A 22379-nucleotide genomic window follows, 5' to 3' on the forward strand; every position below is an offset into this window, starting at 1 on the left:
CACGCCTGGCTAATTTTTGATTTTATTGTAGAGATGAGGTCTCGCCAAGTTGCCCAGGCGGGTCTCAAACCCGCGGGCTCAGGCAATCCACTCACCTCGGCCTCCCAAAGTGCTGGGATTACAGGCTGAGCCACCGAGCCCGCCTGATTTTTTGATTTATTGTAGAGATGAGGTCTTGCCAAGTTGCCCAGGTAGGTCTTGAACCTGCGGGCTCAGGCAATCCACTCACCTCAGCCTCCCAAAGGCGTAGGATTACAGGCTGAGCCACCGAGCCCGGCTTAAAATAAAATTTTAAAAGAAATTTTTTAAGTGCTAGCTATTCTGATAGCATCCTTTTTTGCAAAATGATTCAATTCAGAATCACACATTTTATATAGTTGCCTTATCTTTTCAATCTCCCTCCATCCCAAACAATGTCCTTCATTCTGGAGCAATTCCTCTGACTTTCCTTGACTTTCATGATTTCAGCAGTTTTAATAATTATGAACCATTGATTTTATATAACAAGTTTGGATTTGTTTCATATTTCTTCATAATTAGATTCAGATTTGTATCTTTGTCAGGAATATCATAGAAATGCTGTGATCTTATTATATGTTTATCAAGTAGCACTACTTCAATTTGTCCAAATAGTGATGACACTCTACTACAATATGATATTATATAATAATATAATAGTGATTAATATTTCTACTATAGAATGTTATTCTTTTCCACTTTCTACTTAAGTATTTTGTGGGGAGATAGCTTAAATATCCCTTTTACTAGTATGCTTTCATTTTGTTCATTTATTTATATCAATATGTATTGCTGTTTTATCCTGTGGGTTATAATCCCTTTACTATCATTTTTAACTTTTATGCTGCAACATAATTTTGCCCAGTGAGAGGGAGCCTTTTCAGACTGACTTCTGTATTATTTTACCTGTCTTCGTTCTTTGAATACTATTTTCCTTTCTGCCACAAGATATTCCATGTGCATCTTATACTTCCCTTCCTCCGCCCTGGAATCAGCCATTTCTCCAAGAAGTCTTCATTCGTTTTATAGAAAATGTTATTCAGAAGCCACCTCCAATTGCTAGTCATGCTCATTGCTTTTGGAATATCACTGTTCTTAAGCTCTGTCAGCAGATAGAGCTAGGAAATATATGCACATACATCTACACATATCAAATATTTATATCTATATCTTATCTATGTTTGGAAGTCATGAGTTTACACTGATACGTTCGATTCTAGACTAACACCAAAGGGTTTATTCTAGTTTTCTCTCTTTTTATGTTTATAACTTTCTTATCTGACAGTGACAAATCTGGATTCCATTATTGTATTTAATTATTTGATCAGTTCCCTTGTTGTATGTATGTATGAAAGATTTTTCATCTCTGCCATCCCCTTTTCTATACAATGCTCTCCTCTCCCTGTTTTGTCTCTGATACCCCATTCCAGGCCACTCTCACTCCCCTATATAAACTTCTTTCTTACTCTTCTTGAACTCCAACAACATATGCCAAACTACCCTCTGATACCCTTTACCCTGTGTGTTTTCTGATACCCTATACTGAGCTGTCCCTCTCCACAGATACAGTGCTAAGTTTTTTAGATATGTAACATCTTTTTCAGATGGTTATCCAGTCAGTTGCAATTTTATATAAAAAGTTCTATCTCCCCTTCCAAATTTGAACTTTTTAAAAAGTTTTCTGCATCCATAGAACAGTTTTTAAAAATGGATATCATTTTTCTTACTGCTTTTGTTTATAACAGATGATGATGTACCTGCAGATATGGTTGCAGAAGAATCAGGTCCTGGTGCACAAAATAGTCCATACCAACTTCGTAGGAAAACTCTTTTGCCGAAAAGAACAGCGTGTCCTACAAAAAACAGTATGGAGGTAAGTTTAAATGTAATTGCTTTTCTCTTCATAATAAAAGAATTTTTAGGAAACAAAAAAGCAATTATCGTCTTTTTCTTCTTTTTTTGAGTCAGAGTCTCACTCTGTCACCCAGGCTGGAGGGCAGTGGCATGCCCACGGCCACTGCAGCCTCAACCTGCTGGGCTCAGGCGATCCTTCCACCTCAGCCTTCCAAGTAGCTGGAACTATAGGCGCACACTACCACACCCAGCTAATTTTTTATTTTTTGTAGAGTCATGTTGCTCAGACTGATCTAGAGCTTCTGGGCTCAAGCAGTTCTCTCACCTCCACCTCCCAAAGTGCTGGGATGACAGGTGTGTGCCACTGCACCCAGTGTATCATTTTTTAGAAGTAATGATTATGTATAAAAATATTTGCTTTACTAGTTTGTTTTGTTTTTGAAGGGTGCCTCAACTTCAACTACAGAGAACTTTGGTCATCGTGCAAAACGTGCAAGAGTGTCTGGAAAATCACAGGATCTATCAGGTATTTCCTGTGGAGAAATAAGGGATAGGGCAAAATAATTTTTTAAAAATTTTGTTTGATACCAAAAAAAATCACAATTAAATTAAATGTATTTGAGTATTACATTTAAGATTGAGAAAGTGATTATTTTAGGATATACATTACAAATCTGACCTCTCCCTCTTTGACTTTTATTGTTGTATAAAAATACTTTTTTTTTAAAGTGAGAAAGAATTATTGAGAGGACAGGAAAGCTCCCACAGTGAAAGGGAACCTGAAGGGGTTGCCTATAAAAATACTTTTTATGTATTTATTTTAACTGTTTCTAAGATGGTACATAATACCTAAAAGAAAGAATACTTACTAGGTCAGGATAAACAGAGATAAATAAGTGTTGCCTTTGAAAGCCAAATGCTCATCATTAAAGATGAAAGCTATTCATTAGATAAGATGAATATTGTGTTCTTTAAATAATGAGAAAGTCATTGCTAGCATGATAAATAGTTTACATTTTGTTAATCTCTTTATAGCAGCACCTGCTGAACAGTATCTTCAGGAGAAACTGCCAGATGAAGTGGTTCTAAAAATCTTCTCTTATTTGCTGGAACAGGATCTTTGTAGAGCAGCTTGTGTGTGTAAACGCTTCAGTGAACTTGCTAATGATCCAATTTTGTGGTAAGTGAAGAACTATTCCTTATTATCTTGAAATACATTATTTGCTGCCCCGAATGTTAAATGTGATAGGAAGGTTGAAGTTGAGTTGGTCGTTATAATTAGTTGAAACAAAATTAAAATGTTTATAAATTCCAAGTTACTTGTTTATCAAAATGTGGGCCGTCAATCCAGGTAGTATTTATAAATCAGTAAATGAAGTATTTTTTTCCTGCTATTTATCAGTTAATAGCATCTGAATGATTATGAGAGTTTTTTTTATTTGATTGCTTTTTAGAAACAGAATTTAGTGTACTTAAAATAGTTAATGAATTGATTCTGATAGTGAGAGTGTAGGTTTTGTACATCACTTTTGGAAAATAGTTGTATTCGTGAGCCTTAAAATATGCATGCCCAGCCGGGCTCAGTGGCTCAGCCTGTAATCCCGCGCCTTTGGGAGGCTGAGGTGAGTGGATTGTCTGAGCCCGCAGGTTCAAGACCTACCTGGGCAACTTGGCAAGACCTCATCTCTACAATAAATCAAAAAATCAGGCGGGCTCGGTGGCTCAGCCTGTAATCCCAGCACTTTGGGAGGCCGAGGTGAGTGGATTGCCTGAGCCCGCGGGTTTGAGACCCGCCTGGGCAACTTGGCGAGACCTCATCTCTACAATAAATCAAAAATTAGCCAGGCGTGGTAGCGTGCGCCTGTAGTTCCAGCTACTTGGAAGTCTGAGGCAGAAGGATTGCCAGAGCCCAGCAGGTCGAGGCTGCGGTGGCCTGGAGCGGCCACTGCACTCCAGTCTGGGCGACAGAGTGAGACTCCAACTCAAAAAACATATATATAAATGCATGCCCTTTGACTCAGTAATTCTACTTCTGAAAATTTTTTGCCTTGTGTACAACTTCTGAAAATTTTTTGCCTTGTGTACAAATTTTTCATAACAGCGTAGTTAATAGTGAGGAGAAATTGTAAATAATGTAAATGTCCAGAAACGTAACGTCTGCTTGGAGGGTTGTGGTACAACCACTAACAGTGCTTTTGCAAAGAGTTTTTAATAACATGGAAAAATGTTATGTTATAAAAAGTTAAAAGAGCAGAATACAAAATTTTATATGCTGTATAATTTTAACTATAATAAATGAAAGAATCTATAGGCAAAATAACTAGAAGGAAATATGACAAACTGTTAATAGTAAATTTATTGAAGCTATAGGTTATCTTTTTTCTTTATACTTCTCTGTGTTTTACAACAGGTATATGGGTTATTTTTAAAAAGTAAGGTACACCTTATAACTAGAAGAAAGATGACACTTATGTCAGAAAGGGGAAATGGAATATGAAGATCAGCAAAAGAAAACAGTATTGTGCACTGTACAAGAAATGACCATAGTTATCATTACTCTAGTTCAAAGATTTGATGGTTTTAATAGGATGTAAGTGGACTAGAGATATAGGAAAAATTAAGTTCAGAGTATTTTGTTGAAAATTGTCTTTTTAGGCCAGGTACAGTGCTCATACTTAGAATCCCAGCACTCTGGGAGGTGGAGGTGAGAGGATTACCAGAGTCCAGGGGTTCAAGACCAGCCTGGGCAACTTGGCAGGACCTCATGTCAACAATAAGTCAAGAAAATTAGCCAGGCATGGTAGTGCACGTCTGTAGTTACAGCTGCTTGGAGGGCTGAGAGGGAAGGATCGCCTGAATCCAGCAGGTCAAGGCTATGGTGGCCATGATTGTGCCACTACACTCCAGCATGAGTGACAGCCTGAGATTTTGACTCCCAAAAAAAGAAAGAAAAGAAAGAAAATTATTTTTTAAAATAATAATTGTATGAAGCTTTTACACAAGGGATATTTTTTCCCTTCCTGATTTTCATATGCAGTTACATTGTTTTAGCCAAAAACTGTTTTCACACTTAAAATTCTATATTTTGATATTCATTGTTGGCTATTCTTATTCAAATTTCCAAGGCCTCACATAGTTGTTATAGTTTAAAATTTTACTAATCTTGAGGGCATTTTATCAAGAAATTTTTAATTTCTATTTCCTTTTAGGAAACGATTATACATGGAAGTGTTTGAATACACTCGCCCTATGATGCATCCTGAACCTGGTAAATTCTACCAAATAAATCCAGAAGAATATGAACATCCAAACCCCTGGAAAGAGAGTTTCCAGCAGTTGGTATGAAGTATAAATAGAATATATCGATATATGTTAAACATTTGTAAAAAAAAAAGCTTACTTTAAAAAGTTTTAACTTGAGAAAAGGTTTTAAAAGTAAGCCAATGAACATTTATTAATCAACAAAACATTCAACAATTATTTTCACTGCTGACACATCTATTAATAATTTAGTGGCAGCAGGCATCAGTAGCCCAAGAGCAGTTAAAAAGATTTCAGTCGGTCTGTTTGGAATTGTATTTAAATTATTAGTTTTCAATAGTTATTTTAAAGTTCCACATTGAGTTCAATTTTCATGTGGTCCTTTATAGTGGTTCTTAGCTCAGAATGATTTTGCTCTCTGGGGGACATTTGGCAATGTTTGCAGACATTTTTTGATTGTCACAACGCAAGAAAAGAGTGCTGCTGGGTAGAGGCCAGGGATGCTGCTAAATCTCCTACAATGCACAAGACCACTTCACAAGAATCATCTGGCCTGTCAGGAGTGATGGCTCACGCCTGTAATCCCAGCACTTTTGGAGGTGGAGGTGAAAGGATTGCCTGAGCCCATAGGTTCGAGACCAGCCTGGGCTACATGGTGAGACCTCATCTCTGAAAAACAAAAAAAAGAAAAAAGGAGAAAAGAATTATCTGGCCCAAAATATCAGTAGTACTAAAATTATAAAACCTTGCTCTTTCTTCCTAGATACTACTGGGTTATAACTTGTTTTAGATTTTATATTGTAGTACTATGTGATAGAAAATTATTTGGAATAGATAAGAATTGATTATTTAGTAAGTTATTCATGCAGTGGTACATTGATATAGAACATAACGTTTATTTCAGTAGTCATTGCTTGGTTTTGTTTTGTTTTTGACATTTTAGTATAAAGGTGCACATGTAAAGCCAGGATTTGCTGAACATTTCTACAGTAACCCTGCAAGATATAAAGGAAGAGAAAATATGTTGGTACGTTTCATTTGTATTTTTAGGACTTAAAATGGAAATCCTTTATTTCTGTGCTAATAACACTGTTATATTTTCTCTAGTATTATGATACTATTGAAGATGCCCTTGGTGGGGTACAAGAAGCTCATTTTGATGGACTTATCTTTGTTCATTCTGGAATATACACTGATGAATGGATATATATTGAATCTCCAATCACCATGATTGGTGCAGGTATTCTGAAATGCATTGCCATTAGAATTTTAATGTTTTACTCGCTTTATTTGATTTATATGATGGGATTTTAAAATGTTAGTGACTTAAAATCCAGTTGAACTTTGATCATATCTTACTGATAGGGTAGGAATGAAGCTATCACACATATTTTATGTGAAGGAAATGAAAACAAAGATTTCAGAAATTATAGATGTATAAATTTCTTGTTAGTACTTTCTCCAATTGCCCTTATTTATTACAGAAAGAAAAATATTTGTTATACTTTTTAAATACTTTCGTACTCTTTTTTTTTTTTTTTTTTTGAGTTGGAGTCTCACTCTGTCGCCCAGACTGGAGTGCAGTGGCCACTCCCGGCCGCCGCAGCCTCGACCTGCTGGGCTCCGGCAATTCTTCCGCCTCAGCCTTCCAAGTAGCTGGAACTACAGGCGCGCGCCACCACGCCCGGCTAATTTTTTTGATTTATTGTAGAGATGAGGTCTCACCAAGTTGCCCAGGCGGGTCTCGAACCTGCGGGCTCAGGCAGTCCACTCACCTCGGCTTCCCAAAATGCTAGGATTACAGGCTGAGCCTCTGAGCCCGGCTTACTTTCGTATACTCTTTTAAAACTATTTTATGGTCAGGTTTCTAAGAATAAATGTAATGAAACATCTCTTGAAGCCAGATGTATGGGCTCACCCCTGTAATCCTGGCAATTGGGGGAGATAGAGACAAGAGGATTGCCTGAACCCAGGGGTTCAGGACCAGCCCAGGCAACTTGGCAAGACCTCATCTCTACAATAAATCAAAAAATTACCCCGGTGTGGTGGCGCATGCCTGTGGTTCCTGCTATTTGGAAGGCGGGGGCAGAAGGATTACCTGAGCCCAGCAAGTCGAGTCTGTGGTGGCTGTGACCTTGCCACTGCACCCCAGCCTGGGTGACAGAGTGAGCCTCCTACTCAAAAAGGAAAAAAGAAAAAAAGAAAGATCTGTTGAACATTGAGTCCTTTGAAGATTTATGCCTCTCTTTTTTGAAGATACAGTATGTAGGCCATTTAAGATAGCTGGTAATTATTTTGTGCTAGTAGAATTTGCATTTACTGCCTCTTTTGCTTCCCTCCCTCATCGTTGCATGGGGAGAGAGTATAGAAAATTTTTGTCTGGTGATTTTATTGCTTTCCAAATTGAGGCTGCTACTGGAAGTAAATGTAAATAAAGAGATCTCTTCCCGTCTCTTCTTTCCCTGAGTTGTTTCCAGGACTGCTGCTGGTGGTGATTCTGTTTTCACAAGAAACCAATTTTTTTTTTTTTTTTTTTTTGAGTTGGAGTCTCACTCTGTCGCCCAGACTGGAGTGCAGTGGCCGCTCCTGGCCACCGCAGCCTCGACCTGCTGGGCTCCGGCGATCCTTCCGCCTCAGTCTTCTGAGTAGCCGAAATTACAGGCGCGCGCTACCACGCCCGGCTGATTTTTTGATTTATTGTAGAGATGAGGTCTCGCTGCCCAGGCGGGTCTCGAACCCGCGGGCTCAGGCAATCCACTCACCTCAACCTCCCAAAGGCACAGGATTACAGGCTGAGCCACCGAGGCCAGCTGAAACCAATTTTTATTATGTCTTTGCATTTGATACTGTTATTTACAGTTGGATATTATTAGAACTATTGCCATACAAGGATTTCAGTATAGTAAAGTCTAGTGAAACAGAGTTAACTGATAAAGTAAATATTAGTACTGTATTCAATACTAATGTTTTTAAAAAGTTTCCCCTCCATAAAAGTACTTATCTGTTGAAATGGTATAAAGGTGATATGCTTTAAAATACCTTCTCCACAGCACCTGGAAAAGTGGCAGACAAAGTTATTATTGAAAACACTAGAGATTCAACCTTCGTTTTTATGGAAGGTTCTGAAGATGCTTATGTTGGATATATGACAATAAGGGTAAGAAATTTTAAGATTTAAAATACAAATGTTGAAATCATTAAGGCAATAGCTATTTCAAACAAAATTTTTGCTTTTCAGTTTAACCCTGATGACAAATCTGCTCAACACCACAATGCACACCACTGTTTGGAGATTACAGTAAATTGTAGCCCTATTATTGATCACTGTATCATTCGAAGTACATGTACAGGTTAGTGTACCTTTGTCTCTTACAATAAAATTGAGTCACTGTGTTGTTGTCCAGTAAGTTTTTTACTAAATAAATTTTTCTTACAGTGGGTTCTGCAGTATGTGTTAGTGGTCAAGGAGCATGTCCCACCATCAAGCACTGTAACATCAGCGACTGTGAAAATGTTGGACTTTATATAACAGATCATGCACAGGTAATTTTGAATTTTGTGTTTCTTTCTTCTAAAAATTTTTAAAAGCTCTACTAACCTAGATTAATTCTGATTAATTATTCTAGGGAATATATGAGGATAATGAAATTTCCAATAATGCTTTAGCTGGGATTTGGGTAAAAAATCATGGCAACCCAATTATTAGAAGGAATCATATTCATCATGGACGTGATGTTGGTGTGTTCACATTTGATCATGGCATGGTAAGGACATTTATTTTTAATACAAAAACTAACTTCTGTATGAGTTAAATTTCAAATATGTTTCACCATTATTTTCTCTTCACTAAATTATCTGAATTAAAGAGTATAGGTTTAAATGAAACTTTCAGCATTATATTTTAAAACCAATAAGCAATTTTCATCCTATAAATTTATGCATTTTTGAGTCTCAGGGTCTTACTCTGTTGCCAAGGCAGGAATTGTAGTAGCCTGATCATGGCTCACCACAGCCTCAACCTCCTGGGCTCAAGAGATCCTTCCACCTCAGCCTCTCAAATAGCTGGAACTACAGGTACCAGCCACTACGCCCAGCTAATATGTTGACTTTTTTTTGGTAGAGACAGGGTCTCACTATGTTACCTAGGCTGGTCTCAAACTCCTGGGTCCAAGCGATCCTCCTGCCTTGACCTCCCAAAGATCTGGGATTACAGGTGTGAGATACCGTGCACAGCCCAAAATGCAGTTTTAATAAGCATCATAAGTAAGTCTAGCAGAGGTTGTCTGTAGAGTACATTTTGAAAAATAATGGTTTTGGCTCGGCTAGGTGGCTCAGCATGTAATCCCAGCACTTTGGGAGGCCAAGGTAAGTGAATTGCTTGAGCCCGCAGGTTTGAGAACAACCCGGGCAACTTGGCGAGACCTTGTCCCTACAACAAATAAACAAAATTAGCCAGGCGTGGTAGCACGCGCCTGTAGTTCTGGCTACTTGGAAGGCTGAGGCGGAAGGATCACTGGACCCTAGCAGGTCAACGCTGGGGTAGTGGTGTATGTGCCACTGCACTCCAGCCTGGGCAATGGAGTGAGACTCCAACTCAAAAAAAAAAGAAAAGAAAAGAAAAATAATGGTTTCATTGTTAGTTTGGTTTCCATTTTCTTCCTCTTGAAAAACTTTTTCACTGACAGAACTCTAATAGGAAATATAGTAATAATATATCAGTTCTAAAACTGTTAACATCAATTATATTAGGCATCCTTATGGATGATACTGTGTTTTAAATACTCTTGTAATAATTTACATAATTTTCTACAGACACAGCTTTTTGAGCTGAGATCACTATTTCAAAATAGTGTTCTTGGATGTCTACTCAGATTTTTTTTCATTTAATGTCTAATTTTTTCCTTGAGGAATTTTCAAGTCCTAGTAGATAGAGCATTGGCAACATTTTTTCTTGTAGGGTCAGACAGTTGGGAGGGAGGTGGGTAATATGGCAGCGAATAGGGTTATGGTGAGGTTTTGTTGCCTATTTTATGGTATTAACCAAGCAGCTTGTAAAAAGTTGTATCTGTTTTAGTCTTGTAATGCAATCCTTTAAAACCCTTTGGTAGAATGTTCTTTCATCCCAAGTATTCTTTTGGCTCATCTTATGTTGGCAGTTCATGACTGGAGTATAACATATATCATGAAAGATAACGTTTTAAAAATTGGCTTTGTGTTCTATAGAACTTCAGAGAGCATCAGACTATCGTTTGAACTAGTTACTCCTGTACTATCCTTTAAGCATATTCATATTTACATTTGTTTTTTGAAATTTTGTTCCTGTATCTATGTCATACTTAGAATTTAAATTGTCTTCTAAGAATAAAATAAAAATTTTTTAAATTTTTTATTTTTATTTTTTTAAAAATTGTGTTCTTAGCCAGGCGTGGTGGCTCATACCTATAATCCCAGCACTTTGGGAGGGGGAGGTGAGCCCAGGGATTCAAGACCAAACTGGCAACTTGATGAGACCTGGTCTCTACAATAAATCAAAAAATTAGCCAGGCATAGTGGCGTGTGCCTGTAGTTCCAGCTACTTGTAAGGCTAAGGTGGAAGGATCACCTGAGTCTATCAGGTCGAGGCTGCAGTGACCGTGAGCATGCCACTGCACTTCAGCCTGGGTGACAAACTCAAAAAAAAAATTGTTTTTGTAAAAATACTATGCTCAGGTTGAAGATCGTGTGACTTTAGAGTTTGTTGTTTTTTTCCCCTTAATCCTGTTCCTTCTGTATAGAGTTTATCACTGTTAATTACATGTTTAAGCTTTAAAATAAAGTACAAACTTCCCCTATGAAAAATGAGGAGATAAACATACTTTATATTTCAGCCTATCTCTACCTCATCATTTATATGTACATTTTTATTTTAAAAAGATTTGACACGTTTGTATTCCTACAGTTATTGGATTATATGTATTTATCATAAGTTCTTTTATCACAGTTTCTCTATTCCTGAATTTTTAAATTTTGATTCATTTTTAATATTACTGGGATTTGTCATCTAGTCATTTTTCTGGTTTATTTTTTAAAGAAGAGCTTTATGAGTATTGTAGCTTGAATTCTTGATGCCTGAGAGAGAATACTTATTCATTACCTTTTAACGTAGCTGAATCTACAATTAGATTATACATTCTTTTTCTCAAAATTCTGTAGACATTTTTCTGTTTTAGCACTGAATGTGACTGAGAACTCTGAGATCACCCTGGGTTTTTTTGTTTTTTCTTTTTCTAATATTGATTCACTTTTCTACTTTGGTATTCACATTTTGGATTTTGTTGATATTATATTTTCTGTTCTTTATGTTATTTTTTGTTTTTTAGAAACTTGACTTTCTCCATATTGCTGTGCTCTCTTCTCTTAAATGTGTGACTTCCTCAAATCTGTCCCTTACTGTGTCTTAATCGTTTTGTCTGTTTTTCTCTTGTTGTTTTGTTTCCAATGTGGGTTTTGTCTCAAATTTTTATATTTTTGTTGGAATCTTTCTATCATACACAGAAGTAGAGCAAATAGTATAATGAATTTCCACATACTCATTGCCTGCCTTCACCAACTATTAGTTCATGACTATTCTCATTCCTAAGACTAATTAGGAATAATATCAAATTTTTTATCAATGTTCATAATTCTCCAGTTGTCTTTTTTTTCTTTTTGACTCAGAGTCTCACTCTGTCGCCTGGGCTAGAAAGTAGTGGCACACTCATGGCTACTGACTGTTGCAGCCTTGACCTGCTGGATTAAGGCGATCCTTCTGCCTCAGCCTTACAAATAGCAGACACACCCAGATAATTTTTTGATTTGTTGTAGAGATAAGGTCTCACCAAGTTGCCAAGGCTGATCTTGAACCCCTGGGCTCAGACAATCTCACCTTGGCCTCCCAAGGCAATTACACCACTCTCAGCCCTCCAGTTTTCTTGTTTGTTGAATATTCAGCTCCTTGCAGAGTATTTTGGGGTGTTTTTGTTGTTGTTTTGTTTTTTGGTTTTTTTGAGTCAGAGTCTCACTCTTGCTCAGGCTGGAGTACAGGTACATGCTCACAGCCACCGCAGCCTCGACCTGCTGGGTTCAGGTGATCCTTCTGCCTCAGCCTTCCCAGGTAGCTGGAACCACAGGTGTATGCCACTATGCCCGGCTAATTTTTTGATTTACTGTAGAAACAAGGCCTTGCTGTGTTGCTCAGGCTGGTCTTGAATCCCTGAGCTCAGTCAATTCTCACCTCCACCTCCCAAAGTGCTAGGATTCCAGTTATGCGCAACCATGTCTGACTATTTTTGTTAAATACAAATAGAATGTCATAGCAATACCAAATTGCTATAAAAGTTTTGTAGTATTTATTCTGAATTTCTGAATTTTAACTCATAACAGATGCAGATTGCTGAATGCTCACTGTCCTCCTTTCACTTCATGTCACCTTGGACAGTCTCTCTTAGATAGGAAGCATAAGTTTTAGATTAGAGAAATAGCACATTAAGTTTTCTTCTTCAGATTTACCTCTTATGCCTAAGTTATTTCTGTGAAAATACTACTGTGGGGATATTATCTTCTCCTGTGATACATTTATCCCGCTAGATTTTATCACTTGTGTTAGAAGACCATTGGCGCCAGGCACCGTACCTCACGCCTGTAATCCCAGCACTTTAGGAGGCGGAGGCAAAAGGATTGCCTGAGCCCATGAGTCCAAGAACCAGCCTGGGCAACTTGGTGAGACCTTGTCTCTACAATAAATCTAGAAATATTAGCCAGGTGTGGTGGCACATGCCTGTAATTCTAGCTACTTAGAAGGCTGAGGCAACAGAATCACCTAAGCCCAGCAGGTTGAGGCTGTGGTGGCCATGAGTGTGCCACTACACTCCAGTCTGGGTTACAGTTAGATTCTGACTCAAAAAAATAAAGAAAAAAGGCCATTGGCCAGGCCCATTAGAGCCTTTAGTTACTTGGAGAAAACTACTCCTTGCTGAAGGCCTAACATTTTCTACCTCTCAGCACACTCCTCTTCCTTATTCAGATTTCATAGTCTTTGGGAGTGTTTTATAGATTACAGTTTGGAAATTGTGTAAGTTTGCTTCAACGACGATAACATTTTTTTTCCTCGCTTTTTTTTCACCCTTGGGAAACTCTTGAATGTCTTCTACTTTGTCATATTTAATAAAGAATATTTTAATTCAGGGCTGGATGACCTGTATCTGTATTCCCATATCTGTATTCCCAAGACTTTGGGAGGCCAAAGTAGAAGGATGATTTGAGCCCAGGAGTTCAAGCCTGCAATGAACTACAATCATGCCACTGCATTCTAGCCTGGACAACAAAGCAAGACCCTGTCTCGAAAGAAAGAAAGAAAGAAAGCCATAGAGTAGCTTTAGGAGACTTAACTATTACCTTAATTACTGCTTTTTCTTTTTTTTTTTCTAAGAGATGGGATCTTGCTCCATCACCCAGGCTGGAGTGTGGTGGCATAATCGTAGCTCACTGCAGCCTTAAACTCCTGGGCTTAAGCAATCCTTCTGCCTCAGCCTTCCAAGTGGTTGGGACTTGCAGGCACACACCACCACATTTGACTATTTTTTTAAAATTCCTTTTATTAAAACTATCAAATTTAAAAGAAAAAAAAAACCTCTGTAGAGATGACCTCTTGCTATGTTGCCCAGGCTGGTCTCAAATTCCCAGGCTTAAGCTGTCCTCCTGTCTCAGCCTCCCAAAGTGCTGGAATTATAGACATGGGCCACTGTGCCCAACCTACTTTTATTACTTTTAAAGATTAAGTCGGAGGACACAGTTTAGACTGAGAGTCAAATAGGTCTTTTAACTGAACCCAAAAAATTATTTTGGGGGAAGGGAAGTCTCTTAGACAATGAACCTCAAAATTAAAAATTAAATGGGCTCATCCACTTAGTCACAAGTAGGATTTGTCAAGGAATAGCAGAGGTAGGCTCCTTAAGGGAACTTCTTTTCTATGGGGAAAAAGTGTGAAGCTAAGTTGAGCTTACGCAGTTTGTTCTTTTCCAAGTTACCAATCAGATATGTCCTTTCAGCCTTGGCAGAGAGAGACTGTGTTATGCTAAATGAGCTTCCTTCCTTATGGGTGAAAACATCAAAATGGTGAAAAGTCCCAATCTAACATTGGATCTGCTAGTCAACCTCTTTTTGTTTCTGTTTTTTTTGTTGTTTTTTGTTTGTTTGTTTGTTTTGAGTTGGAGTCTCAGTCTGTCACCCAGACTGGAGTGCAATGACCGCTCCCAGCCACCGCAGCCTTGACCTGCTGGGCTCCGGCAATCCTTCCGCCTCAGCCTTCCGAGTAACTAGAACTACAGGCGCACACTACCACACCCAGCTAATTTTGATTTATTGTAGAAATGAGATCTCGACAAGTTGCCTGGGCAGGTCTCGAACCTGCGGGCTCAGGCAATCCACTCACCTCAGCCTCCCAAAGGCACGGGATTACAGGCTGAGTCACCAAGCCCGGCTTAGTGTTTCTGGTTTTTTTTTTATGGTCAGTTTTGCTGTGATAGTCTATATATACACTCAGTGTGCATTCACTTGTATTTGGAAAAAAATTAAAGTAGTAAAATTTTTATATTTGAAGATGCTATCTTTTATAGAATTTCCTGGTTTTTTTTTTTTAAGGAAGGAATAAATTTATAATCCACATATAGAGATATAATTCATAGATAATTTATGCTTTATTTGTAAAAAATGAAACCTGAAAATGATTTCTGAATGTTATTCTTAGAGGTCTGTTTTCTTAAAGAGTTAAATATATGGCGTACTGTAGTGTTCAGAATTGTCTCCTATTTTAACCTCTACTAAATTTGGCAAAAAATTCAGCAAATCCTGTTTGAGTACTTGCTATGTATAAAATCTTGTATACATGCTCCAGAAATTAGAGTAGTCCCTTCTCTTCGGGAGCTTATGATCAGGTAGAAATGCACGTAATAAATTTAGAAGTAATATAAGGCAGTACATGGAAGCAGCATGGGAAAAATAAAAGAATTTTGTTTTTATTCTTATTTTGAGTTAGAGTGTCACTCTGTCGCCCAGGCTGGAGTGTAGTGGCACGCTCACAGCCACTCCAGCATCCACCTGCTGGTCTCCGATGATCCTTCTGCCTTAGCCTTCCAAGTAGCCAGAACTACAGGCACGTGCTGCCACACCCGACTGAGTTTTGATTTTATTGTAGAGACGAGGTCTCGCCAATTTGCCTGAACTGGTCTCGAACTCGTGGGCTCAGACCATCCACTCACCATGGCCTCCCAAAGTGCTGGGATTATAGGCTGAGCCACTGAGCCCGGCCAAATAAAAGAATCTTAAAGAAAAAATAAAACAAGCACATTCAGTCTTTTAAGGGATATAGAATGAGGGTTAGGGTTAGGGTTAGGGTTAGGGATACAGCTTCTTAGAAATTCCACCCTTCACATAGCTGGCAAGTAGCAGAAGAAAAAAAAGAAATATCATCCTATAAATAACTTGTTTTTCTTTTAATATTTAGTCTTGATTGAGGCTTTGGCCTTGGATTATAGGTCTTACAGTAACTTCTATTCTCATTATAAAACATTTTCATTACAGGAAATTTAAGAAATTCAAAGAATAAAAGAAGACATGATTATTCATAATTCTACCATTCATAATCACTCATATTTTTGTTTCATCCTTCAAGATGTTTTTCTTTAAATAAAATTGAGAATGTGTTATGTTTTAAAATCTGATATTTTCATTTAACATGTATAGCATGAGCATCAAAGTCTTTTTATTTAGCCAATTCCCTATTATTGGGCTAAGGTGAACTTTTTTTTCATTACTCCTTCTATGAGTCTCTGATGATGTTCTTAGGTCAACTTTTAGAAATTGATTTGTTGGGACATTTTTAAGGTAACTAAGGTTTATTTTCTTGAATGACTTCAATCTTTTGTTGACGAATACTTACGAGGCAATGGTATTTATTTACATTTATTGAATAGATCTTTTTGTTTTTTTCCTGCCTTTGAATGTACTCAGGCACATTAGATATGTGTAAGTTCTTTGTTTTACTAAAGCTTTTCAATATTATTTCCATGTTTATTTGAAGTTTAGTGTATATCTGTTTTTCATTCTTACTCTTGAACATTTCTGATGCTTAATTTTGAAGTATATGTTAGAATACTCTTAAGTGGCATCTCTTTTTTTATAAAGTGGCCTTTACCTACAGATTTAATTTTTGTGCTTTTCAGGGTTACTTTGAAAGTTGCAACATACACAGAAACAGGATAGCAGGCTTTGAAGTCAAAGCCTATGCTAACCCCACAGTGGTTCGATGTGAAATTCATCATGGGCAGACTGGAGGAATATATGTCCATGAAAAAGGAAGAGGACAATTCATAGAGAATAAAATCTATGCAAACAACTTTGCAGGCGTATGGATTACCTCAAATAGTGACCCAACAATAAGGTATTTACATATAATTATGAGTGGAAATTACAGTGTTTTTTTTTGTTGTTGTTGTTTAGTATTTGGAGGGTTTTTGGGGTTTTTTTTTTTGTTTCTTCTTTTTTGAGTTGGAGTCTCACTCTGTCTCCCAGGCTCTAGAGTGCAGTGGCATGCTCATGGCCACTGCAGCCTCCACCTTCTGGGCTCAGGCAATCCTTCCGTCTCAGCCTTCCAAGCAGCTGGAACTACAGGCCTGCACCACCATTCCCAGATTTATTGTAGAGACGAGGTTTCCCCAAGTTGCCCAGGCTGGTCTTGAACCCCTGGACTCAGGCAATCTTCGTGCCTCTGTCTCCCAAAGTGCTGGGATTACAGGCATGAGCCAGATTTATTGTAGAGACGAGGTCTCATCAAGTTGCCCAGAAAATTACTATGAAAACAGATTTATTGTAGAGACGAGGTCTCACCAAGTTGCCCAGGCGGGTCTCGAACCCGCGGGCTCAGGCAATCCACTCACCTCAGCCTCCCAAGGCGCAGGATTACAGGCTGAGCCACTGAGCCCGGCTGGAAATTACATTTTAACTTGGGGGTTTGTCTTATCAGAAAAGTCAAAATACAGAGCTTTTTAACCCTTCAGGTTTTTTTTCCCCCAGACATCTGACTACTGTAAAATAGTTTTTGCCAGGTAAACTCTGTATGTATGAGTGAATATACATATTGTATATTTATTTTTTGGTGTTCTGTTTGCTTTTTATTAGTGATCCAAACCATTCACAATATTATTTTATGAACAATTGCAAATACTTTTATTTTTATTTTAAATTTATCAGACTGTATTATAGATGAGTAAATAGGGCTGTGACCCTCTGATGGAACTTGAAGGACCTTGTCTCCCTTTTTTCTGAGAGTTTGCAGATAGAGTAACTCAGAAAACTAATTATCTCAAAGATTCATGGTTAGAGTAAAATCATCAAAAAGTCAAAACTATAAGCTGTTACTTTCCCTTAATAGTGCCTGCTGCTCCCTCTGGCCAAAATAAGGAAGCAAATAAATCTGGTCTTAAAGGCATTAGCCAAGACTGTGGAATGGAGCTATTATTGTTTAATCAAATACCATGAATTACTTTTAGTTGACAAATTTTATTTTCCACTGGATTTATGTACAAAGATCATGGGATTTCCATCTTGTCAGTATTTATCAAATGTTTCTAGATCAGTTTAAAATTTTTTATTTTTATGTCTTACATTTTAAAATGTATTTGCTGTTTTGTGGGGGAATTATCTTAACAATACTGTTTTGTCTCAAATAATAGTTGACTTTTCCAAAGCCTTAGGTCTTAAAAAGAACTAAAGAGTCTGGGCTCAGTGGCTCAGCCTATAATCCCAGAACTTTGGGAGGCCAAGGTCAGTGGATTGCCTGAGCCCGCGGGTTCGAGACCTGCCTGGGCAACTTGGTGTGAGACCTCATCTCTACAATATATCAAAAAGTAGCTGGATGTGGTAGCACGTGCCTGTAGTTCCAGCTACTTGTAAGGCTGAGACAGAAGGATTGCCGGAGCCCAGCAGGTCGAGGCTGCAGTGACCGGGAGCAGCTACTGCACTCCAGTCTGGGTGACAGAGTGAGACTCCAACTCAAAAAAAAAAAAAAACAAAAAACTAAAGAGAATTTAGAAATCATCTAGTCTAAGTGCCTCATTTTACAAAATAATAAACTGAGGCCTATAGACTTTAAATAATTTGTCACATGACCATGAGGGACCTTATAGTTGTATAAAACAAGTAAGCTTTGCTGAATACATGCTTATTTTTTATTTCACATAATTTTAGGGGGAATTCTATATTTAATGGAAATCAAGGAGGAGTTTACATCTTTGGTGATGGACGAGGCCTTATTGAAGGAAATGACATTTATGGTAAGTATATGGTTTTGTTCTCTAAAAGTTAAAAATTGGGGCCAGGTATAGTGGCTCACACCTATAATCCCAGCACTTTGGGAGGCCGAGGTGAGAGGATTGCCTGAGCCCACAGGTTCGAGGCCAGCCTGGGCAACTTGATGAGACCTTATCTCTACAATAAATAAAAAAAATTTTCCAGGTGTGGCGGCACATGCCTGTAGTTCCAGCTACTTGGAAGGCTGAGGCAGAAGGATCACCTGAACCCAGTCTGTCAAGGCTGCGGTGGCTGTTACCGTGCCACTGCACTCCAGCCTAGGACAGAGGAGACTCCACCTCAGAAAAAAACTTAAAGATTAGTCTGTCTTCTTTTTATTTTTTTTTAACTTATTTATTATAGAATTGCGGGGTACAAGTGAGGGTTTTCTATATAAGTAGGCTGCACGCAGGTATGGTTTGGACTTCTAGGTGGCCCTCACTGCCCCTGGTGGTGGACCAGATATCCTTTGTGTTGCCACGTGCCTCTTGCCCTCTGTCCTCCCTCCCCTAGCAGTGCCAGTCCCACTCTTGTGCTAATGTGACTAGTGATCGGGGCCCACTTATGAGTAAGAACATGTGGTGTTCAGTTCTTTGTTTTTGTGATAGTTCACTTAGTATGAGAGTCTCCTACTGCATCCAAGTTGCTGTGAAGACAATGATTTTGTTCTTTATGGCTGTATAATACTTCACCACGTATGTGTACCACATTTTCTTTATTTAGTTCACTTTCGATGGGTGGTTAAGGTTAGTTCCATGTTTTTACAGTTGTAAATAGTGCTACAATAAACATGCCTATATTATTGATATTAGCAAAATGGACCATTTGAAACTGTCCAAGTGAGATAACTAATCCAACTTCTTTAAATTTTTTTTTCTTTCTTTTTTTTTTTTTAATAGAGACATTGTCTCACTTTTGCCCAGTCTGTTCTCAAACTCCTAGCCTCAAGTGATCCTCCCACTTCAGCTTTCCAAAGGGCCAGGATTACAGATGTGAGCCACCATGCCCGACCTTTTTAAATTCTTAATGAAGATTATCCTGTAGTATTTATTCACAGGCACTATGTCAGATACCAGGGATTTAAATAAATAAATAAGACCCTAGTTTCAAGGAGTATCTATAGTTTTCTTAGATTGATTCTGTTGCTGAAGAGTGAATAAATTATTTCTGTGGTAGTTCAATACACTTTGTACAAACTAGAGAAGGAAAATACTTATTCCTCATTAAAGCTTTAGAAACATTAATTCAGAAAACAATTATTGGGTTTCTGTGTGCCAGATTCCAATATGGTCCTGGGTTTTCTCTTCTGCTAGTACTAACCTGAATAATGCATAGAGATTACTAAGTGTCAGGCACTTTTCTGAGCCCCTTACTTGAGTTAAGTCATAATAGTCACTTCAGCCTTATGTAAATACTATTAAATATTGATCAGGATACAGAGGCACAAAGAGGTTAGGTAACTTATTCAAGGTCTTACAGGAAGTAGAATTCCTGGGATCTGAAACTTGGTGCTGGGCATGGTAGCTTATACCTGTGTTTGTAGAACTTTGGAAGACCTAGATGAGACAAAGACTTGAGCCCAGGAATTCCAGACCAGCCCAGGCAACATAATGAGACCTCATCTCTACACAAACAAAAAGAGTTAGCCAGGCATAGTTGCATGCACCTATAGTTCCAGCTACCTTGGATGCGGAGGCAAAAGGATCCCCTGAGCCTAGGAAGTTAAGGCTCTTGTGAGCTGTGATTGTACCACTGTACATCATCCTGGGCATCAGGGTGACACCCTGACTCAAAAAAGAAAAGAAAAAAGAAACTTGCTATCCTGGCTCCAAAAGAATCTACTCTTAACCACTATGCCTGCAGCCCTTCTACATCCATTTAACTCCTACTTCCCTTGATTTTGTCTCGTAATGTTCACTAAAGTTCTAGTGTAAGAATTTTAACTATAACCTAAAGTAAAACTCTTACATGTAGTGTTTCTCTAGTGTCTTGACACTGTAACTTTTTTTTTTAATAGGCAATGCGTTAGCAGGAATTCAGATTAGGACAAACAGTTGTCCAATTGTTCGACATAACAAAATTCATGATGGCCAGCATGGTGGGATTTATGTGGTAAGTTAATGAATATAGTTCTGTAAACTCATGCATGGAAATCAGAGTTTCTCCTTTAGGTTTAGGTAGGCCATTATTCAGCTTTTGGAATATGAATTCGAGACTGTCTTTAATATTTAGACAACAGACCGGGTACAGTGGCTCAGCCTATAATCCCAGCACTTTGGGAGGCTGAGGAGAGAAGATTCCTGTGCCCGGGGTTTCAAGACCAGCCTAGGCAACTTGGTGGGACCTCATCTCTACAATAAATCAAAAAATAAGTGGGGTGTGGTAGCACACACCTGTAGTCCTAGCTACTTGGAAGGCTGAGGTGGAACGATCGCCTGAGCCCAGCAGGTCGAGGCTGCAGTGGCCTTGAACTTGCCACTACACTCCAGCCTGGATGGCAATAATAAAATTTTAGACAATAAATAAGACTTGTGTTCTCCCTGCCAATATATAAATGACTTCTGATTTTATAGTGTGTGTAGTATTCTGTAAAATTTCATCAACAGCTGGCTAAATTAAGGCATAGGAGATATACTTTTTTATTTATTAAGATCTGTATTATCGGCCATATAGGCAAAATTCATAACAACTGGTTGGCAATCTGAGTTATATTTGTTACACTAGAATTTTGCCACTTTGACTACTATATGAGTCTCTCACACTTTACAGAAGCATTAGGTAAAACCACAGTGTCACTGTAAGTACTAATAATACTAGAGTAAAATATTTTTATCTTTTTTTTTTTTGAGTTGGAATCTCACTCTGTCGCCCAGACTGGAGTGCAGTGGCCGCTTCCGGCCACTGCAGCCTCGACCTGCTGGGCTCCGGCGATCCTTCCGCTTCAGCCTTCCAAGTAGCCGGAATTACAGGCATGCGCTACCACGCCCGGCTGATTTTTTTATTTATTGTCGAGATGAGGTCTCGCTGCCCAGGCGGGTCTCGAACCCGCGGGCTCAGGCAATCCACTCACCTCAGCCTCCCAAAGGTGCGGGATTACAGGCTGAGCCACCGAGCCCGGCTATTTTTATCTTTTAAGAAAGCCAATTTTTCATTTGAATTTATGTTAAAACATAATTTTTCAAAAACTTTAAAACTGTGTATCAGTCCTGTGTCTTCTGTCATATGGTATCTGAAACTATTACAACCAATTCAAATAAGACAATGTAGGAAATTTCAGAAAAAGTCTTTGTGCTATATACCTTACAGTTCTAGAGATGGCCATGTCTTCAGTTTTCTGCTAAAAGTAAAGATTTTGTGAACATAAGATCTTGTCATTAGGCCGGACATGGTAGCTCACACCTATAGTCCCAGCAATTTGGGAGGCAGAGGTGAGAGGATTACATGAACCCCAGGGTTCAAGACCAGCCTAGGTAACTTGGTCTACAATAAATCAAAAAATTAACTGCCTATGGCTCCAGCCACTTAGAAGGCTGAGGCAGAAGGATCGCCTGAGCCCAGCAGGTCGAGGCTGCAGTAGTTGTGATCCTGCTGCTATATGACAGAGTGAGACTCCAACTCAAAAAAGAACTTATTTCACCAGCAATATTTGAAATAACTAATAATTTACTACTAAATGAGAGGTCTTCAGTTTGCCACACATCTTAGAATGAATTAAATTCTTTTGGTAAAGAAAATTGAAGAGCTACTTCTACTCTTACTGTGATAGATTTAAAAATACAAAACACCAAAATACACAAATCACAATACACTTCAAGATCAGTAAGAATACTTTGTAAGCTTAAACTTAGTTAGAGGCTACATAAAAGGAATGTTATCATTAACTC

General features: G+C 38.3%; 1 protein-coding gene across 1 annotated transcript in view; it reads left to right on the forward strand.

Annotated features, from left to right (window-relative positions):
• Nucleotides 1-22379, forward strand: part of FBXO11 (F-box protein 11) — a 36594-nt gene that overhangs the window by 1686 nt on the left and 12529 nt on the right. Inside the window, exons 2-14 of the mRNA XM_008070520.2 lie at nucleotides 1764-1891; nucleotides 2317-2398; nucleotides 2908-3052; nucleotides 5082-5211; nucleotides 6077-6160; nucleotides 6241-6373; nucleotides 8184-8290; nucleotides 8372-8483; nucleotides 8570-8676; nucleotides 8760-8897; nucleotides 16371-16588; nucleotides 18394-18479; nucleotides 20513-20607. Of these exons, the coding sequence (XP_008068711.1) occupies nucleotides 1784-1891; nucleotides 2317-2398; nucleotides 2908-3052; nucleotides 5082-5211; nucleotides 6077-6160; nucleotides 6241-6373; nucleotides 8184-8290; nucleotides 8372-8483; nucleotides 8570-8676; nucleotides 8760-8897; nucleotides 16371-16588; nucleotides 18394-18479; nucleotides 20513-20607 (1545 nt within the window). The 5' untranslated portion in view covers nucleotides 1764-1783. The remainder of the gene's footprint in view (nucleotides 1-1763; nucleotides 1892-2316; nucleotides 2399-2907; nucleotides 3053-5081; nucleotides 5212-6076; nucleotides 6161-6240; nucleotides 6374-8183; nucleotides 8291-8371; nucleotides 8484-8569; nucleotides 8677-8759; nucleotides 8898-16370; nucleotides 16589-18393; nucleotides 18480-20512; nucleotides 20608-22379) is intronic.

The sequence above is a fragment of the Carlito syrichta genome, unplaced genomic scaffold, assembly GCF_000164805.1.
Source record: "Carlito syrichta isolate Samal-C Ts95f unplaced genomic scaffold, Tarsius_syrichta-2.0.1 Scaffold313473, whole genome shotgun sequence".
Taxonomy (NCBI): Eukaryota; Metazoa; Chordata; class Mammalia; order Primates; family Tarsiidae; genus Carlito; species Carlito syrichta.